This window comes from Vollenhovia emeryi, unplaced genomic scaffold, assembly GCF_000949405.1.
Source record: "Vollenhovia emeryi isolate VEMERY1.0 unplaced genomic scaffold, V.emery_V1.0 DF939166.1, whole genome shotgun sequence".
Classification (NCBI taxonomy): domain Eukaryota; kingdom Metazoa; phylum Arthropoda; class Insecta; order Hymenoptera; family Formicidae; genus Vollenhovia; species Vollenhovia emeryi.
In genome coordinates this window covers 1,514,146-1,525,216 of record NW_011967200.1, presented here as the reverse complement: position 1 = coordinate 1,525,216, position 11,071 = coordinate 1,514,146, and the positions used below count along the sequence as shown (strand labels likewise).

General features: G+C 43.9%; 1 protein-coding gene across 2 annotated transcripts; it reads right to left on the bottom strand.

Annotated features, from left to right (window-relative positions):
- Nucleotides 1-6: 6 nt before the first annotated feature.
- LOC105564379 (uncharacterized protein T19C3.4-like) lies at nucleotides 7-9,941 on the bottom strand. 2 transcript variants are annotated; one of them, XM_012016700.1, is made up of 6 exons: nucleotides 9,641-9,941; nucleotides 7,531-7,996; nucleotides 6,670-6,749; nucleotides 5,176-5,410; nucleotides 607-724; nucleotides 7-233 (listed from the first exon to the last, which is right to left on the bottom strand). In XM_012016700.1, the coding sequence occupies exons 2-6, from the start codon at nucleotides 7,861-7,863 to the stop codon at nucleotides 22-24; spliced, it is 978 nt and encodes a 325-aa protein (XP_011872090.1). In that variant the 5' UTR covers nucleotides 7,864-7,996; nucleotides 9,641-9,941; the 3' UTR covers nucleotides 7-21. The 2 variants fall into 2 exon arrangements, with proteins under 2 accessions (XP_011872090.1, XP_011872089.1); XM_012016699.1 differs by lacking the exons at nucleotides 7-233; nucleotides 607-724 and adding an exon at nucleotides 1,263-3,972 and having other exon boundaries at nucleotides 9,641-9,931.
- Between the last annotated feature and the right edge of the window lie 1,130 nt (nucleotides 9,942-11,071).

The following is an 11,071-nucleotide window of genomic DNA, read 5'->3' as shown; positions in this document are numbered from 1 at the left end:
CGAACGTGGAAAGAGTCGTGATTACTGGCGATTGTTATGTCGACGATCGTCGTCGAAAGCTGCGCGAGCTACGTACGTTAAACTAGCTACGGGCTCCCTAGGCCTTGGCTGTCGAACGTCGACATCCACTTCGGAAAAATACATCTCTACTCGAGACGACGCGTTGCTGCTGGACTGAGTCCTGCGAGGACTATAGCCTCTTCTGCCGGCGTGCTCTCTTCGCCGAGGTTCCACTGTAAGGACCAAAAATATCAATTTATTTTTCACAATTACGCCACTAAGGCCCGGCTTCACCAGCGTTGTTTAACTTTCAGCTTAGCTTAATTCGTTCTCTGTCTCGTTCCAACTGTTACTTTAGGAAGAGACAAACACGGGTTAAACTAAAATTGAAATTAAGCGACGTTTGGTGAAACCGGGCCTAAGCAAATCGTTAGCGTGTTATGTTTGCGAAGACCAAATATGTTTCAAAATATAGGAAATTTATACGATACGCAATATGTATAAAAATTAACATAATTGTCGCCGTTTATCCAATTACTGGATAAGCGAGTGGTTTTATCTTTGTAAAATCTCCATTTAATTAGAACAACGCTGGGTATCAGCTACCTTCCATGTCTGTCTCGTCACGCGCGTCGGGTGTGTTTCTATTTTCGTCCTCCTTCTCGCCGGTTAGATCACTGAGGCTGTAACTTTTCCTCAATTGTTGCACCAGCCCGCCGCCGCCCTGGAAAAGGAAGTCGCTCGTGAGACATATGCGCCGCAAACAGCGCGACCAGCACTGTTACTTACCGCGAGAGAAAGAAAAAGAAGAAAAAAAAATTAAGAGAAAGATAGAAGAGTCGATTAGGTAAAAGAAAACGAAATAAAAATCTTACCAACCAAAAAGATGTTAATGTGTTATCTGCCGTCACCCGGTCACGGAAGGCAAACTCCCCTTACGCCGGATTTAGATCAATCCAAAGGCGATTTCTTGCTTTTTTTCCCGGACGTTCGTACGTACGTGTCTTTCTGTTAAACATGCGCCGTCCAGAAGCACGCGACGGCCGACGATAGAAATGCGTGCAGTATGCGTGAGTAAACTGTCTAATGTAGCGCGTCGTCTAGCGATTAGTTCTATTAATCGGCAGTGAACTTTGATACTTTTGGAAAGAATGCACTGCTGGTGCGACAACTGATGCCTGCAATGAGATTCGCCGTTCAGGATGCAGCGGGAGGCGACGTGAGACGGGACGCCGATGAACGAACAAGAACAGAGGGCCGGAAGCTCATCCAAATAATGCTTTTTATTTGAAAAAAGAAGGGAATCAGCTCATAATAGTCAGAGCATCTTTGGGATCGGGTACAAAAGTCTTACTCGCTAGGACAGCTCGACGCTGGGCACGCTCGCACACGGAAAAATTACACGCGCGAGAAGGCACCGGGTTTGCGCGGCCAGGGATTGTCTTTGTTGCCGCAAAGACTAAAACTGATCCGCACACTTCTCCCGTACATCAATCCCTGATAGTTTGCGCGTAACGTACAGGTTTCAGTTAAAGCGTCCGTGATACGCAATTCTTCAGAGGAACAACCGATTACATGTACCTCAACCGTAGCAAAATAGCGTACAAGAACCCCCTCTCTCTCTCTCTCTCTCTCTCTCATTCACAACAAGTAACACACGCGTCCTTATCCGTCTATGGCACTCCATAAACGAGCAACGTCGAACGAATAGCGGCACTTTACAAGCGCTGGCCTATCCGGGACGGCGGGGCATATCCGACATTCATTAACCGACGATAGAACTATAAGTCTTATTGCTAATATCATTTTTCCGTGTGCGCGCGATTTAACACAGATTTTGTCGGTAACTTTACAGGTGAAACGCGCAAACGAGATGACGAATACACAAACACGCGAATAACGCTAGCTATGACAACAATGATGATGATGACGATGATGATCGCGCATACGCAAAACCGCCCATCTCTGTGTATGCATTGTCGTTTACTCGATTCTCGTATCAACAATTCCTTCTTCTGAGTTCTGTCAGAACGCATCTTCTAGAACCCCAGATCGTATCAAACATGCGGTATTGAATGTGATATTCGTGGATGCGTTTCAAGTCTCAGTTGCATCGACGAGTATCCGGATCGGGTTAATCTAAACTAGAGATTCGTTGTCTTTTTGTAAATATTCACAATTCTATCTACGTGACGAAGTACAAGAGAAGGACATTTATTTAACTCTAGGACCACGTTTCGTGAGTTTTTGAGAACCGGCGAAAATTTCAAGTCGCTCTAGCACTTGCGGGAAATACTCCTCGTTTGAACATTTGTACTTTGTAGCTTGACCGATTTCAATTTACATAATCGCATTCGTATTTCTCTTGGAAAAGTTCGTCGAAAAATATATACTTTCATCACAGCTACGTGTAAAAATATCTGTTCCAGGGTAGTTTCACAAAGCGTGGTCTTAGAGTTAATCAAAATACTAAGAGATCGTAAATGACGGTCGATTGTCCTAATCGCACCATTACTTACCGAAGATTCGCGTGGGATAAAAACAATATATGTAATGGGAAAAAGATGTATAATTGTTGACAGCTGATCATGCAAAATTTCCAATGAATATGTTCAGATTTATTTTTGATGTGTTACGATGCCAACGATTTTTGATAATCGTTTTTAAACTCGTATCGCGCGCTATAACAGTTGACATTATTATTATTATCAACACCCAACAATGTGCGGAATACTGTGTAAAAATATCGAGATTGCTCTTTAAAACTATCTTATCTTCCAGCTAGGACGTAATTCTCATGTTCTCTAGAAACGAAGTTCGCGTGGAAAAATACAAATCGAAGTAAGGCATACGAGTGGAAACGACTATCGAGTCTTATCTTAGTCGAAAATGTGTACACGATTAAAAGTTCTCCACTATAGTCATTGCACCGATTAAGGCCTTTCGAAATTTTTGTGCCTTTCTCTAAATTTCTAAAAGAAAAAAACAAGAGATACATTGTACAAAGTCTCTTACCTACTAGTGTATCAAACAACCTTTCTAAAAACGTATTGTTCACGATTAAACAATCACACACAGTGTAATTTCTATACTTACGAAGGCAATACAGAGAAGAGATTACACGTATCTAAAGGAGAGTTGATCGTAAATTCGCAAACAGAAAATTTCGTCTCGCGCATTTGCATTTAAAAAAAAAAGAGAAAAAGAAACGCAAAAGGGAAACTCGCAATAGGCTTACACGAAAGAAAAATATCAAAGTGAGTGTATAATATAGAAAAAGTTCTGTCTCATCGATCCTCGCAGCGCTTTCCTTTGCGCTTAAAAAAAGTCTTTTACTCATCACTGGTAATAATACATCAGATACAAATCACCCATAGCAAATTATTCCTTGATAAAAATCCCCGACACTTTCCGATATTGTCGACCCGTCGATCTGCTTTCCAGGCTTCCAGTGGTTCATCCTCATATTTCCCACCGTTTATACCGAACCAACCCTCTCTCCTTCCCCTTTTCCAGTTAATTGACCTCGGCGTCGTCGCTGTAATCCATTTCGTAACTCTTCGTGGTCGACTTACAGGCACGAGTCTTTTGTCGCCTGGTGACCGTGGTGGTGCTGCTGCGCTCCTTCCTTGACTTTCGCGTTTTCCGCGGGGCTTCCGTCTCGGGTATCTTGAATACCACCGGTTGCGGCTCCTCCGACAGCTCGCACTCTACGTCCGGCTCCTGCATCATCTCGTCGTCGTCCGTCGTCGTTGGCGAGTCGCGGTTCAGCCAGACGATCGCGTCCTTGTCGCCTATCAGGTCATCGGACCTAGCGTGCGGATGGTTGTGGATCGCGCTGCCGTCCGGACAATCCGGCCCGTCCAGCTGGCTGTTTAACCGCGTTCTGGGGTTGGCTAAGCTAGAAATCGCCGGGTCTGATTGACGGTCGGGGAGTACACTCGTCGTGGTCGGGAATACGATCGGGAGATTCTATCATGTGATGCCGAGATTTTGTTTATATATATTTTTTTTGCATTTCAATCGGCCAGCGATTCGGCGTGTTCGTGTTGGTGTTACGGGTCAGTGGCAGAATTTCGTCGTGCGGTTGACGACGGTTCGGTGTACACAGATTTCTTAAGCAACGGCAGCGGTTAGGGCGATGATCGGGCGATGGTTAGGTGCTCGGTGTTTGCCGTGCGTGGTTTTTGCGGTTGGCGATTTTTTGTTTGCATTTTGTTTCAGTTTTTGATTAGACGGTAAGACGGCGATGGCGACGGTGAGAGAGGGCGACGGCGTGCGGGAACGCGGATGGGACAGAACGAAAACAGAAAAAATCAAAGAACACGTAAAATCATTAGTGAGCGGCAATCTAGGGCGGGTCGATACAAGTTTTATGCGTGATCAATGAAAGCGAGAGCTCAGGCTGGTTAAGGTACAAGATCAAACGAGAACAGGCATTCCTGAATACTGGCAGCCTCTTTCGGAATAGTTTCATGTAAAAGAATAAATAATTGATCGCGTCTGTGTTACATCATTTGCAACGACGAGAAGATATCCAAGATGGAACTCTTCCTTGAAAGCTGCCGGTTTCTTTCCTACTGTACGTTTCTCTATGCTACGTACACGGAGAGACCGGTATGGTTACCACATGTTTAAAGGGTTGGCACAACCCCAATAAATAGTAATATTTGGGACAGCTATATCTGTGGTTGCCATACCCACATTGGTATAAGCAGTGGAGACAGCTATATGCATTTTGTGCAGCAAACTTAGTGAATGTTGCAACACAAAACAATGTAGATGCCCCACTATTTATACGGCAACATTTTAATTTTAGTTATTTTTGCCTTAGCCGGTCTTTCCGAGTACAAGGTGTCCTGGTCTACCGTTCCACCTTTCACTCGTGGACCCTTCGGAATCGATTTCATCGAAGAATCCCCAGGTGAAAAGGCGCAAGGAAAGAAAGGCACTTCCCGAGTCGAAATTTTGGTACTATTTTGAAACTTTCAAGGATAATCGAGCTCTTTTACTGCCCTAGGTCCTACTATATAATAGAATTGGAGGTTCAACATAGAACCAAAATTTCAACTCGGGATAGAGAATTGAAGGTTCAACATAGGGCCAAAATTTCAACTCGGGTTTGTACAACAACGATGCACTTCGCTCTAAAGTTTGGTCCACGTAGGGCCTTACCTTGATGGCGGTCTGCATGAGGACCGTCGTGGCATAGTTCACGCCCTTGGTGCCGAGATGCAGCACCGCCGTGTAACCCTGCTCGGTCGCGCGTGCCAGGGCTTCGTCGATCTCGGCTTCACGGCGGATTAGCGCGGGATGCACGAAGCGCCGGTAAAGGATACTGGAGCCCTTAGTGGCCGGGCTCAGTAGCCACAGCACCAGGATGATTTTAATCTCATAGTAAAACGGGAACCTACGTAACAGACGTTCCAGGCGTGTAAAATATCGGACGCGCCAACGCGCTCGCCGTTTCTCCGAGTTACTTTGTAAAGCTTTGTACACATACTTTTACACGCGGCGCACAAGTTACGGTACCGCAGTGAAATAAATATGACATTTATGCACGAAAGTATTAAAATAATAATAATAAAGACCCTTTAACATCTACCACGTCGTCACATTAAACGGGCAAAGATATCGGCGTCACTTAGTTCAACGAGGATGCTTTTGTACAAACGGGTACACTTCCAAATAAACTTGTCACGTTTTTCACGCAATCATAATGTAATAACAAAAATAGCCGATCGCGGTCAATCGCTGTGCCGTTACGCGGCTGCAATCTACTCGATTCGATTCGCGTCGCGAGAAATTCGTCACGGGCGTGAAAGTGAGAGCGGCGCGGAGAAATGTGGTGCACCGGTGCGCACCGGGAGAGTATCGGGCATTTCGACGGCCAGAAATACGCGAGAACACGTTTCCTTCTCGGTTGTAACCCGAGTATGAAGGGAGATCTGGCGCACGAGACGTTCCTCGTGGATGAGAAAGGGAGAGAGGCGGGAACGGGAAGGAACGACGGAGAAACGTGACGACCGGGACAGGTGAGGAGAGGCGCGCGGGTAGAATCCTCAGAAGTGCATGTAAGCCAATATCTATCTCGTCCGAAATTAGACTTTCGGAATTCCTCGCGGCGAGAGTATACGGCTTTCAAGACCGCGCGGTCCGCAGCTGGTTTATTGGCCCCTCGCTTGCCCTCGTGCTCGCCGCGATTCCAAGATTCATCCAAGACGCGTTTGTGTTACGTGTACGCGGCCGCTCCCAAATCAACGCCGTGATATCTCAAGCTCTTTCGAGATTAACTCGATCGTTAATTTTCCCTTCGACAGGTACGTCGAGATAACATTTGAATAACACGCGAGAGAAACATAGGAGTGTACAGACTTTAACGTGTCCTGATTAATGTTATAAACAAAATGAGAATGTTAATTCCGCCGATAATTGTTCCCAGCAAGGTGTGCGAGCGTGCAAGCGAAAAAGTTCTGATTAATGCGTGAATGTTTTTACACGATAATCCCTTTTCCTCAGATATTCCCGTTGTTACACTTTAACGAACGAATGTATTAATGTATTTCTACTTTAAACCTGCCCTATCTGGAAATATCACGTGCAAGGCCTTGTCGTTTACGCAAGTTACATATGAGAAATAAATTTCTATAATAGCAATACATTTCTCACCAAAAACTAAAGAAGACGTCGGTGAATGTTTCCGCGCATGTAAACAGCGCGAAAACGATCCAGTACATCATCCATTTGACCTGAAACCAAGGAAATTCTAGAGTAATAGATTATTATGCAAAAGTAGTGCAACGAAAGATCGCAGGAAAATGTAATCGTGATTTAGCTTAGAAAAACGACTAGTGAGATAACAAACAAAATAAGTATTGCTCTAGAAAATATCTAAAAGCCTACACCATTTATTATTCGTGAGAAGAAAGAACACACGGATTCAAAAGATAAAATTAAATTGAATTCCATTGCGAATTTCCTTTTCTGGTATAAGTAGATTACGAGGATGAAAATATTCACGACAGCTGCGTATATAACAACGTATATACGGCTCGATCTTCATCAGCTGCGAGCAGAGCGAAAGATTAGAGTTAAAAGATTCTTAACCTTCACTCAAATTCTAACCAGCGTATTTGTGCGAACAATATTTATGCGTAAATTGTTCAACAACTTGTGGCGACTTGCATTTACACGTGCAATTGTATGCATTTATGTAAGAATAAAAAAAAATAGAAAACTTCACAAGTTTTTCGATCAAATTTCCATAAAAAATCAGTTCTTAATTCTTAAATTTAATTAAGTCACACTTCGTAATTTAATCGAAAGTTAAAAGCCCACGTCAACAAGTGATGTTTCTTCATCTCTGGAAAATTAATTAACTAAAGAATTTTTATATGAGTAATTCATTAAAAAAGACAAGAATATATCGAACGTTTCAGAATTGACACACTTCTGATCGAGTACTTTCGGTTTTTCGGGGCTACGATCGCAAAGCTATTTATTCTTTTATCGCTTATGTCTCTCACTTACGTATTCTTTGACATTTTTCGTGCGCACTGCCTTGTAGGAAGCGTACGCCGGATACAAGGTGCCGAAGACCAATCTGAAAATCGGATAAACGAGCCTATAAATGAGGGACCGCGGCGATACTATCGCTAGAAACACCGTCAACAATCCGACGTTGTTCAACGTCATTCTTATGGGGAACGTTTGCAGCCAGCAACGACACCAGGCCATCGCTTGTCTCGCCAGAAGCTCGCCGATTCCCGTTCTGTGGATCACCACGATCGGCAATTCGTCCGATCGCGGCACGTCCTTTTCGAAAATATCTACCGTTGACCGGCGGTTTGTTCTCGCATCCATTTTGTCGTCAATTTATTTCTCTCTGTCTCTCTTTCTCTCTCGCGTCGCGCGACGACAATGTTTCTCTGCTCGTGAAATCTTGGTCGGTCCCGGAGATCCTGCGACGATCGTCGGACCGGCACGACGAGTCGAGCTGCAACACAAAACGGAGATTATTTGTAGGATATCATTAATGCGTGCTGATGATAGCTGCGAATGCAATTTAAGAGGGCTCGATGGTTGAAAGGTGCGATTAACACGGGTACTTTAAGTTACTCTAAGGTCTCGTTAGCGAAATCGATTATCAGACTTGTTAAGGCTGAATGAGAGTCCGACGATTGCGACAGTTATAGAACAGAATGACATAGTTTGATAAAATTAAACATTAACCTAGCAGAATCGTTGTGCAGCTTGCGGCGACGACGTGTGTCAATTAGAAGACATTACGATGAACTCGGGCATTCATACAGAAACAATTGACGAAATATAAATGAGATTGATGCAATGTCCAGCTTCCAAAATTTCACAAAAAAATTTGCATTCTCGATTTATTACAGATATATTACTCACGGTGTTTAAAAAAAAAACGAGTTTCGTATTTCCACATTATTGAAACAAAATTTAAACCGGCGCAAAAAGTACGTTGCGTATCGCTAAAATTCTCAACGCGCAATTTTACGTCAGAATGTAGGGCTTGCACACAATTCGTCAAGTATTTCCGCCGTTTGTTCCAACGATTTACGCTTTTTCGACGGCAGCATCATGAAATGGTCATCGAATTTGGGATTCCGGAGCAGCTCTTTCAATTGAAGCGCGATCCATCGATCAATGCCTGCAGTGGCCTCGATTGCTCCGGTCTCGTTTAAAGGATTGCGCAAGAAGCTTATTATGGGGAGCCAATTAAATACGCGCGGTAACGCCGATCCGTCATCCGTATCTTTTGAGATAAAAAGTCAGTTACAATTCACAATATCAATAATAATGCTGCCCCCCCTCCCCGCTGTTATCCGCGCAAGCTTTATATACGCCTTTGTATCACGTTGCGGTACAGCTTCAATGTAGATAAATTTTACGCACCGTAATAAATTAGCAATAAGCAAAAGAATGAAACTTATCACTAACAAAGTTCGGATAATCCACCATTTACTTTGGTATACTTTTTCGTAATGCATTTTCATGCGTGTGAGCGGTCCTTTTTTCGAAAGTTTATCCCTTACATTTACGAACCGTGACTATTAATCAAGAGCGCGGAAGCTATTTCTTACACGCGTATGTAAGAATTGGCAAAGAACAATCTGACAAATAATCCAAATAACACGTAGAGGAAAGTCCTCTATTATGAGGTAGCCCATACAGCGCGCATGTCTAAAAGACATCTTTAAGACGTCGTTAAGTCGTCTTTTAGGTATGTATGTCTAAAGGACGACTTAAAGATGTCTTAAAGATGTCTTTTAGACATGCGCGCTGTATGGGAGGTTTCTAATATGAGATAGCAGGTTTTCAACACCCAAATTCAATCGCAAATCTTTTTCGCAACGATTACACGAGCCACCAATGAATTTTTACGTTTCGCTCCAAGGGCAAAAAATTCACGGTGGAATCAACGGACGATGCCTATTAATTTAACATCTTATATTAGGAGACTGTCTCATAATGGGGGGGGGGGGGGACTTTCCTCTACTAATTACTATTCGTTAATACCTCGATACTGTACACGAAGAATACTTCCACAATTTGTTTCAAGTTCTATGGGAACAACTAAATACTCTAAATGACAAACTTAACGCTTCCTTCTTACAATCCAACCGGTCCGTCCGTCAGATTCATTCGCGTCTCGTCTCCTCGAAACTCCTGTCTGTCGCTGGCCGTTCGTGCCGGTTGCGTGCGAGAACAACGACGCTTCGTCAGTTCTCCTGCCGTGACGGATTCTGGCGAATCGCTTCCCGCTCCGTCACCGTCTCCGTCGTTGTTCCACCCCGGATTACTTCCTCGCGCGTGAGACCGAGCTCCCGGGCGAATGCGACGCGCGATTCGCTCTGCTCGCGTATGCTTCCAGTTACAGACTAAGCGCGTAGCTGCGTTCGGGCGCCGTCAACGACGTCGACGACAACGAGCTGCGGAGGCTCTATTTTCGCACCTTAAGCCGCTATCACACGCTTAACGCCGACACGACGCGGTGTCTGGAAGACCGCGGGCTCTCTCGCACGGTGATTCACCTGATCGTATTCGCGCCACGGACCGCTTCCGTAAACTAATCTCCGTCTCGCGGAACTGCCTCGATCAGGTTGAAGCTGTTTACGTACGCGTTGTACACGTTGGAGTAAATAGAAACGATCGAGGCAATTGAGAATATTGTTTTCAAAACTCAACTATCTACGCATTTGTTTTCGTCGTTCTATTGAGTACTTGGCAATTGATCCCCTCGAGGGGATGCTGGAGTGATTCTGCACGTTTTGCCCCTAGAACTGTCACTTCGTGAAAACATTTGCGTAATATGCAAACTATGTGGCTTTCGTGTACAGACCGACTGGTTTCCACTGGTCGAATTCAACCGGAGAACAGCATGGTATCATTGAAATTAAGTTTAGAAGTTATATAAGTTACCTAATCTATAATTTAGCAGAATCGCACCAGCATCCCCTTTGCAATTTTGCAGGTGTCAAAGAAAAACTCTAGCGGAACTCCCTTGAAAATAAATGGAAAATAGAATCTTATCGTGTGAAACGCCGAGGAGCTTAATTTCCAGGATCTTAAATTTTTAATCACCTTCAACTTGAAAAACACTGTCGGAGTTTAAAAATGTTACACAGCGCGAGGAGCTTATTATTATGCAAAAAGTCGAGAGGCTTAATTTCAAGAAATCTTAAATGTTTAATCTACTTTTAATTTAAAAATACTATTGGAGCTTAAAAACGTTATGCGGCATGATGAGATTATTTCTGTTCAACGCCGCATAAAGGTCAAAGAGTCTAAAGATCGAAGCAGACGTGGACGTTCTGCCTTATAGGTCAAATATCTGAAATTTCCAAAATTCTGTTTCAGGCCAAAAGACTCAACGTCGTTAGCGACAGGTGTATTTAGAGGGCATGGTCGTTTTTTCCGCGAGTGGGTCATCTCCGTACGTGCCAGAGGGGCGAGTTAATTATATGCGCCAACCTAGATATCGCATCGGTCAAGCTTTATCAGAATAAGAACCGCGATTGATTTAATTTTCCAAACGACACATTGT

Coding starts and splice junctions, on each gene's coding strand:
- LOC105564379 (XM_012016699.1), bottom strand. CDS start 7,863: ATGGATGCGAGAACAAACCGCCGGTCAACGGTAGATATTTTCGAAAAG. Junction 5,411..6,669: donor GACGTCTTCTTTAGTTTTTG/GTGAGAAATGTA, acceptor TCTGTTACGTAG/GTTCCCGTTTTACTATGAGA. Junction 3,973..5,175: donor TCATGCAGACCGCCATCAAG/GTAAGGCCCTAC, acceptor ATCACATGATAG/AATCTCCCGATCGTATTCCC.